The sequence below is a fragment of the Symphalangus syndactylus genome, chromosome 10, assembly GCF_028878055.3.
Source record: "Symphalangus syndactylus isolate Jambi chromosome 10, NHGRI_mSymSyn1-v2.1_pri, whole genome shotgun sequence".
NCBI lineage: Eukaryota > Metazoa > Chordata > Mammalia > Primates > Hylobatidae > Symphalangus > Symphalangus syndactylus.
Genome location: NC_072432.2, coordinates 53863942 through 53873502, shown reverse-complemented (window position 1 = coordinate 53873502; position 9561 = coordinate 53863942). Strand labels below are relative to the sequence as shown.

At 43.7% G+C, this 9561-nt stretch overlaps 1 protein-coding gene across 1 annotated transcript; it reads left to right on the top strand.

Moving 5' to 3' along the window:
• Window positions 1-3793: 3793 nt before the first annotated feature.
• Window positions 3794-5731, top strand: LOC129491603 (zinc finger protein PLAGL2-like). The gene is given in 3 exon segments (XM_055296146.2): window positions 3794-3964; window positions 3966-4839; window positions 4841-5731. Coding segments are annotated over 3 exon segments (1818 nt in total). The 5' UTR covers window positions 3794-3911.
• Window positions 5732-9561: the final 3830 nt, after the last annotated feature.

Below are 9561 nucleotides of genomic sequence, written 5' to 3'. Positions count from 1 at the left end.
ATTCTTTTTTTTTTTTAGAGACTGGGTCTCACTCTGTTGCCAAAACTGGAGTACAGTGGTATGCTCACAGCTCACTGCAGCCCCAACCTCCTGGGCTCAGATGATCTTCCCATCTCAGCCTCCCAAGTAGCTGGGACTGCAGGCGTATACCACCACACCCGGCTAATTTTTGTATTTTTTGTAGAAACAGGGTTTTGCCATGTTGCCCAGGCTGTTCTTGAACTCCTGGACTCAACTATTCCTGCCACTTTGGCCTCCCAAAGTGCTGGGATTACAGGTGTGAGCAGCTGTGCCCAGCCCTCAATTATAAATTCTTATTCTCCACAAATTCTCCACAGTGCTCAAGATGGTGGTTTACAGGGAAATATGAAAGGTTCCAGTTAGAATAATGCTGTTTCTGTTTCTATTGCAAATTAGGAACTGATTTATGGTAATTTGATGGGACGGATTAACAGCTCTAGAGGGACTCCTTTCCAGTCTACCTTCCTTCCACCAGCCAATCCCCTTGCCTCAGGAGATCAAGTGATGATACGAGTGGGTCAAGTCCAAAGATATTAATTGGGATACTTAGTATCATCAAAATAATTTAAATAAATCACTGTTGGGGCAAACACTGTCTTCTTTTCTTAGTGTAATCCTATAATCTGAATGTTAAAAACACAGAGGACTAAGATTTGAGTATGGGGATAAGGGAAAGCAAATCAGGAAGGCTACTCTGCAATCCTGATGCTGGCTTCTGGGCTGCCTATTGCAAGCTAAAAGAGTTATGGATTCCATGTGTTATGATCTGGATCATTAGGAGACTCTTCTTAGGTTGAAGTAAAAGAGAGAAAGTTTGAGTCGAACTGCAGGAGTTTGAAGAGGGCATGACGTCCCCATACCATCCTTAGGATCTTGATATGGTTTGGTAGTTATTCTATCATGTAGACTCAGGACCCTAAATCCTGGGAAAATAACATCTTAAACAACCATCTTAACACAATATATTCCCCCCTAGAGACTTGTTGGTAGTAAATAGAAAATTTTTGCTGATGGCAACAATCCCATGGAGAATGGCAGATTCTACTGCAATTTCTAGAAAGCTGAATGAACAAGGACAGCACAGATTCGGAGCTTGAATTTTAGAAAACACAACAGAAGATGAATGTGGGGCAATTAACAAGTGGGAGATTACTGCCATGTAGTAATATGGTGCCTCTCTTCATTCCAGGGATCTTCAGTAAAGTTATTAACCTCAAACAACTCATGAGTGGGTTTGAAAATTGAAAAGTTAGGAGGGGATGAAGTCTATAGTTGCAAGGGTAGAGCTCAACCAAGATGACACACACGGAAGCAGCCCAGAATGAGAGGCACCAGGAGGAGCTATACCACCGGATTTGCACTAATCATGAGGAAGGGGCCAGACTTGTACAGACTGTGTGATAGCATGAGTCAAGTTTCTAAAAATCAAAGCATTAGAGAAGTCTGTATGACATTTAGTTTAACTAGGGGGGGTCCTGCATGGGTTCCTTCATCTAAAGCACTCAGTTGTATTTTGGATTTAATCACTAACTTAAAACTGGGAAGAGTGGGCCTTCTACGAAATTGCCAACCTGTGAAGATAGAGAAGAATATAACACACACTGAGAATCAGGCACTGGGGCCTAGGTATTTCTTAAAGCAGCAAGTTATCCAAGTGATGAAGTAGCCAGCACAGAATTGGTTACAACAGTTTACAGCCCAGCCCTTGAGAGTCATTGATTCAGGATATTGTACTTTTCTTCATGTTAACCTGGGTAATCAAGAGTTAGTTTTTATCATCTGACAGTTGTTAGGAATTATCTTTCCCTAATTATTTTTCTCTGATGTTTATTAAAATGCAGATTTTTGAGCCTCAAAAGGGCTTACCGAATGGGAATCTCTTGAGAATGAAGCCCAGGAATCAAAAGATGACACAAATTTTTCTAAGTTGATTGAAATTTGAAAACTATAGTTCTTTCCTTTTTATTCCCATAATGTGAGACATTTCCGTGCACACCCACTATCAATCTCACTTCCTATGACCAGATGACTAATGTGCTCCAGATCCTTCAGTTTTCCTATCCTTTGCTGTTGTCACTACTGTAACTTCTGCCAAACAAAGGATGCATCTTCATCTTCAATGGGGTGGCTCTGGATCACTGGCCTAAAGTATTGTGTAACGGCCTCTAACTACTCACATTCCTGCACCAAAGCCTGCACTTCTAAGTTTCCGACATTTACCTCCCAGTGATGGAGTTAGAAACTTATGTATGGGATTATATATGATCTAGCAATTCCACTTCTGAGTAGTGGTAGTGAAACTGAGTTTAAACGTCAAAATAATGGAAAGCAAAGATTTAATCAGATATTTGAATACACCCATGTTCATAGCAGCATTATTCACAGTAGCCAAAAGGTGGAAGTAGCCCAACTGTTCATCAGTGGACAAGGGATAAATAAAATGTGGTCAACAATGGAATATTATTTAACCTTTAAAAATGAAGATATGCTGATACATCCTACAACATGGATGAACCTTGAAGCCATTATGAAGACATTATGCTAAGTGAAATACACCAGTCACAAAAAGACAAAAAAAGTATCATATAATGTATGAGGTATCTGAAATAGACAAATTTATAGAAACATAAAGTAGAATGGTGGTTGCCAGGGGCTGAGAGGAAGAAAAAATGGAGAGACAGTGCTTATTGGGTATAGAGTTTCAGTTTTGCAAGATAAAAAAAAAAAATCATTGAGACTGTTTGCACAACAATGTGAATATTACTACTGAGTGTATGCTTAGGAATGGTTAAAATGGTAAATTTTATATTATGTGTGTTTTATCATGATTAATCATGAATAAAAATAATAACAAAAAAATCAGTTGCCATTTGGCTTAACTTGTTGTCATTGTAAAAAAAAAAAAAAGGCCTCCACACATCAGGCAGCTGTCATTATATGGCACCATTTTACCTGAACATGGCTTCAACTATCCTCTACAAGTATATAAGTTTCCTGTATCGGATAGAAAATGCCTCACCTGAGATTCCAACAACAATCTTCTCTAGCTCCCATTTCGATAATTTCCTCCCAAAGGTTGAAGGGCAATCCTCATGGGTGATCGTTGATGTCCTTTTCTAGATAGCCTAGAAGGAAGAAATTAGACTGATCAGCACTTTAAAACATTGAATGTCCTTCAAGGACAGCAACATATACACAGAGGCCATCAAAGGAAAGGTAGGTACATTAATCATCTCCCCAGCTGGAAACGAAGGAGAAGAAATAAATAAACAGCTCATCATCATGATCAGGTATCAAAGGTTCGTTTTAGGTCATACCCCCATTAAAAAGAATTTCAATGCTGTCAGGAGCAATGTCATGAATCTCCTGTACTTTTTTTATGAGTAACTCACGCAGGGAGGAATCACCCTCCCTATGAGCTCCATAACGAGTGCCCCTGTCAATTTCTCTGCCTTTCCACTTTTGGTCATCTCAAAGCAAGGATAGAGAAGTGCTATACATTTACCCCTGCACTGAGTGCCTGTGTCTTAAATAAATATTAAGTGAAGTTAGTGCAACTGGTAAAAAAGTCAATAACTTAGAAAATAATATTAGCATTTTGTTCTATGCTTGGATTTTATCACGTGAGGTTATCATTTTAAAGTTATTAAACATCTTAAAAATAGCTCACTTTTAAAATATGCATTTGTATAGAAATACTAGAAAATGCTGACAACCAAAAAGATTAAAAATATGAAAATACTGGCGGAGCCCGAGCGCGGCCCGGCCCGAGTGCGGTGAAGAGATTGTTTTCTGAAAGCTGCGTTGGAGGCTGTGACAGAGCTGAGAGCCTGTGTGGAGCGGATGGTGAGGAATTCTCAATAACATGGCCCTTTGCCATTAGCCTTGCCATGACCACATTTTTCACCAGCGTCACCCGCTGGATTCAAGATGCAAATCAGGAGCTGGAAACTAGTTCCCAGGCCTCGGGGCCGGGAGGCGGAGAGTCAAGTGAAGTGCCAATGTGAAATTTCGGGGAAACCTTTCTCAAATGGGGAGAGGCTGAGGCCTCACAGCCTCCCGCAACCAGAGCAGAGACCATACGGCTGCCCTCAGCTGCACTGTGGCAAAGCTTTTCCTTCTAAATACAAGCTATATAGGCACATGGCCACCCACTCAGCCCAGAAACCCCACCAGTGTATGTAGTGTGATAAGGTGTTTCACCGCAAGAATCATCTGCGGAACTATCTGCAGACCCATGACCCTAACAAAGAGGCCCTCCGCTGCTCTGAGTGCGGTAAGAATTACAATACGAAGCTGGGCCACCGGCGCCACCTGGCCATGCATGCTGCCAGTAGCCGTGACCTCAGCTGCAAGGTGTGTCTGCAGACCTTTGAGAGTACCCAGGCCCTGCTAGAGCACCTGAAGGCCCACTCACGCGGGGTAGCAGGCAGTGCCAAGGAGAAGAAGCACCCCTGTGACCACTGCGACCGGCGGTTCTATACTCGTAAGGATGTATGGCGGCACCTAGTGGTGCACACAGGTCGTAAGGACTTCTTGTGCCAGTACTGTGCCCAGCGGTTTGGCCGTAAGGACCACCTGATGCGTCATGTCAAGAAGAGCCACTTGCAGGAGCAGCTCAAGATCAAGACAGAGCCCGTGGACATGCTAGGCCTACTCAGCTGCAGCTCCACGGTCAGTGTGAAGGAAGAGCTGAGCCCTGTGCTGTGCATGGCTTCTCGGGACGTGATGGGAACCAAGGCCTTCCCTGGCATGTTGCCCATGGGCATGTATGGTGCCCACATCCCTACCATGCCCAGCACTGGCGTGCCACACGCCCCTGATGCACAACACGCTGCCCATAGGTATGAGCTACCCTCTGGAATCCTCACCTATCTCTTCCCCAGCTCAGCTCCCTCCAAAATACCAGCTTGGATCTACCTCATACTTGCCCAACAAATTGCCCAAAGTGGAGGTGGATAGTTTTCTGGCGGAGCTTCCTGGCAGCCTGTGTCCCTCATCCGCTGAACCCCAGCCCGCCTCACCTCAGCCGGCGGCAGCTGCGGCCCTCCTAGATGAAGCACTGTTTGCCAAGAGCCCCGCCAACCTCTCTGAGGCCATCTGCACTGCCAATGTGGACTTCTCCCACCTACTGGGCTTTCTTCCACTCAACCTGCCCCCGTGTAACCCACCTGGGGCCACAGGAGGCCTGGTCATGAGCTACTCCCAGGCAGAGGCACAGCCCCTGCTCACCACTTTGCAAGCTCAGCCTCAAGATGCCCCAGGAGCTGGGCGACCACTGAACTTTGGTCCTCTGCACTCCTTGCCTCCTGTCTTCAAGTCTGGCCTGAGTAGCACCACCACTCGTTTCCACCAAGCATTCCAGTTGCCCCCACAGAGGCCCTCAGCTCAGTTTTTGGCTCTGTTAGGGAGCCTTAGTACCCACCCCGTCCGTGTCCCTCACGAAGGCTTCTCTGCTCTCCATCACATCACTTCCACTTTCTTGTGCCCCTGCGCCCGCCTCCAGTTTTCCCCTAGTAACCAGCAAGTTTTCTTGCAACAAATGATTAGTTCTTCTCTTCTGACTTGTGGGGCTCCCTGCCTCAGAGAGCACAGCCCTTGCCCAGAGCCCAGGAACCCCATCCTTGCTTCATCTCAGCTCTTCACGGGCTTCACTCTTCCCACTCATGGAAGGGAGGCAGCTCAGGGACCTCCACTGTGGGACTCTTGAGACACCTCCACTCTGATTCAGAAACACACTTCTACCTCTTTACTGTTAACTCTTAACAGATGCAGTCAGCAGTTTCTGGGCACTTCTCTCAGTAGGTGCCTCATGCTGACTTCTCCACTAGGGTTTCAGGACAAACTACCAAGGAACTGCCTCAGCCTGGTACCAGTCCTCCCTCACCCACCTTCTGTCTAGGTTCACTTGGTTTGTCATCAGGAACTGAGCAGGTCCAGGACTCAGGCTTCTGCTTCAGCCCAAGCCAGTACTCCTTGTTTGAGGTAAAGTCCTTAACATTTAGTTCCCTAGCCCTTGATTGGAAGCAATTTGGAGTGTGTTTCGATTTAGGCAGGGTAGCTTGGGATACCTTTTAAAAAACAAAACCGGATATTAAAATGTCTGGCAAGGTTAGAATCAGACTAGATGATTTGCTTCTAAAAATTAGTTTCAGTGAGTCCCAGGGACTAATTAAGGTTTATTTTAAAAAGCGTTTACCTTGATACGCAGCCACCTCCTGCATGCTGTGCATGTTATTGGGACTTGTATTATAGGTGATGGTATGTGAGAATCAAGCTGGGACTCGCTGTTGCCATCCTCCTTGTTGTATCTGGTTTTCATCACTAGACCCAGCAACCCTCCTCACTTTAACTGCCACCTTCCCTACACCCTCAGTTTACAGAGACCATTGGGCCTCTGGCTGCAGAATACAAAGTCCTGGGCTGTTAGAGGAGTCCTTTCCTCTCTGCCTGCCCTTTCCTGTCCCTCCCTCGAATTCTCTCTCCCCGTAAGTGATGCTGGGAAAGTCATAGGACTGGCAAAGCAATTGTTTAAACCCTTGTAACCGGGGCCTTGCCCCCACCTCTTGTCTTTTCTCCTTGCCTTCCTCACTCCTGTGTCCTCCCATCGATCCTGTCTTTCCTTTCCTCCTCCCTCAGTGTCCTTAGCACCCACAAGGAATTTTCCTATCACTGTGAACTTTGCTGGTACAGAGGAATAATATCTGCCTTCACCTTTTTTTTTGGACCATAGCTAGCCAGTCATTTCTTAAACCTCCCTTCCTAAAATCTGGGGGGCTGGGGGTGGGGGAAGCCTTAGTGGCCTGGTTGTTCAAAGGATAAGAATAGTTTTATCCTACACTCAGTACCCAAACTCACTTCAGTATGCTCACTGAGACCATGAGAACCTGAGGGGCATCTGCTCAGGACAGGAGCCATGGCATATGACAAAGACCAATGAGGGACCAGGAAAAAAAGGGGTGATGTCCCCTTTCTCTGCCATCTCCAGCCTCTGTCAGCAATGAGCTATCCCCCTCCCATCCTACACAGTAGCTGGTCAGGGCTGAGTGCAGTCCTGGGGGTAAGGGGATCACACGCCCAGGTGTCAGCTCAAAGGATCTCTGCATCATCTTGAGGTGGGAGGCAGGGAAGGGAGCACCAATGAAGATCCCCCCCGGCCCAACCTTTTACAAATGGCATTTTCTTAATTGAAATCCGGGAAGCAGGTGTGATTAGTTTTTTGCTCGTAGATATTGTCCTAAGTTGGAATTCTCCCACTGCCCTAAAACCTTCCCCAGTAGTCCTTTAAATTTCCCCTTCCCCTTTTGGTAGCTGTTTTCTCCATCCTCTCTCCACCTCCCCTCTTATCTAGGAGCTGTTTGTAAGCAAGATTTTTTTAACAGGTTATATTGTACAGGATCAATATTTTGCTTTTTAACAAGGATATTTATGGAATAAGAAACTTTGCCTTAGACAGGTGTTGGCCAGAAAAGTCCAGATTCCTCTGGGACCCCACCCTGGCATCTCCTGGAGCTCTCAACATGCTGTGGAAGGGATTGGCCATGACCTTCACCTCTGGAGAGTAGGGTCTATGGCGAGGGAAAAGGGTGTTCACCATGATAATCTAGCGCCTCCATGGAGGGGTTTGGAAAAATTCCAGTCCGATTTCTTTGTGTGTCAGCTGACTTCCTTAGCTGATTGTTCCCACTTGCACCTCTCCACCTCTGCATATTTGGCACTAGAATTCCTGAGACACCACTTCTCATGCTTCTCCTTCCCTACCAGCGGTCAAGGCTTTGGAGCCACTCTTTTGTAACTCCAGATTATTTAAAGAGAAAAATACATGACAGAAATCTTCTAGCACTTTGTAAACACAGTGAATAACCTCTTGGAGTATTTTTGGCTTTATATAAAACAAGGTTTTTAATTGTAAAGTATAAGTGCCATTAGAAAATGCACAGGGCGTATCACTGTTAAAGTAGATTTTTCAATGTTTTACAGAATTACATTTTCAAAAAAAGTTTTTATAATGAAGTTGTTTATTAAAAACTTCTGAATGATGAAAAAATATGAAAATTAACATTTACTCTCAGCTGCCCAGTGATAACAATGATCACTTATTAGCATCTTATTATACCTTACAAATTTTTTTTAATAACAGAGACAAGGTCTCACTATGTTGCCCAGGCCATTCTCAAACTCCTTGATTCAAGTGATCCTCCTGCCTCAGCCTCTCAAAGTGTTGGGATTACAGGCATGAGCCACTATGGCCAGGCACAAAATTTTTAAATAATGCATATGTGCACACACATACACACACACACACACACATGCAAATAAATATGTTTTGAAAATTGATACCCTATTGCCCATCTTGGTAGGCAGAATTCTGAGATGACTCCAAAAATTTTGTGCCAGACACCAGAGGTATCCCAAAATAGGGCATTGGCCTCTAGAAACACCAGGAAAATATGTGGAGAGGTAAACACAAACCCATACCACGCCCACTGAAACACCCCCAAGAACACAGCCTAATGATGCAGTGCCAGCAACACCCTCTGTATGTGGGAAGAATAGAAAATTGTATTGATATCTTTAAATGGAGGGATTATAGAAAAGACAAAAAGAATAAAATAAGACATATTTCCCTTCCTATTCCAGAAAGTGGGTTAGGAAAAGAGACAGTACCCATTAAAATTAGTCCTTTTTAAGAAAAAAAGAAGCCAGAGGCTTATTGTGGAGAAAGTAAAGTTCCCAGCTGTTGGGTTTAGAGATACGTATTTTTGACTTTGAAATTCCTTTAATAGGCTCCATCATTTTTTACTTACGTGTTTTTAAAGTGTGGCAGCTCAACTCCCACCCAACCTATTCCCCAAGCCTTAGCCAGCGGCAAAGAACATTAAAATAAAACCTGAATAAATAAACAAAACCCTGAACCTTTATTTTATGTGAAAACCAAAACAAGGTCAAACTCTTCCCTTCTAATAGAATGCCCAAAGAAGAAAATTTTTCTCACACTGTTAAACCCAGTCATCATCAGATTCCCATGGGCAGGAATGCCAAGTTTGTTAGTATGGAAAAGAATTTAGATGACTTTTCTCCTTTCTTGAAAATAGAATGATTTAAAGCCCAAGGAAAAATAGGTTAACTCCTGAAAATTTCTGACTCCTGACAAATTCTGTTCCCAGAAGAGTTTATTTTTACTTCCACTATTATAGTTGTTCACAATAAAAACTTTATCTCATTTTTGTTTGTATTCTCTTTAATCATGGAACATACATTCACATTTAATAATTCATTTTTCTCAATAGAGTTATTCCTAAAAAGATGGTCTATATATCATCTTAAAAAGAAACATCTAACCGTGCTGGAGTAACTAGTATCAAATTTTCTTCCTTTCATAAACAATTAAAGAATTGGGTAAAATATATGCAAGATCTGGTTCTGGTACTAGGTAATAATCAGCACATGACTGTGATCTTGAGAGAAATGATGTAAATCAACTGAGCCCTGCAATTACCCTGGATTCCTTTCTGGGGGCACTTCTCAGGCTAAAGTATA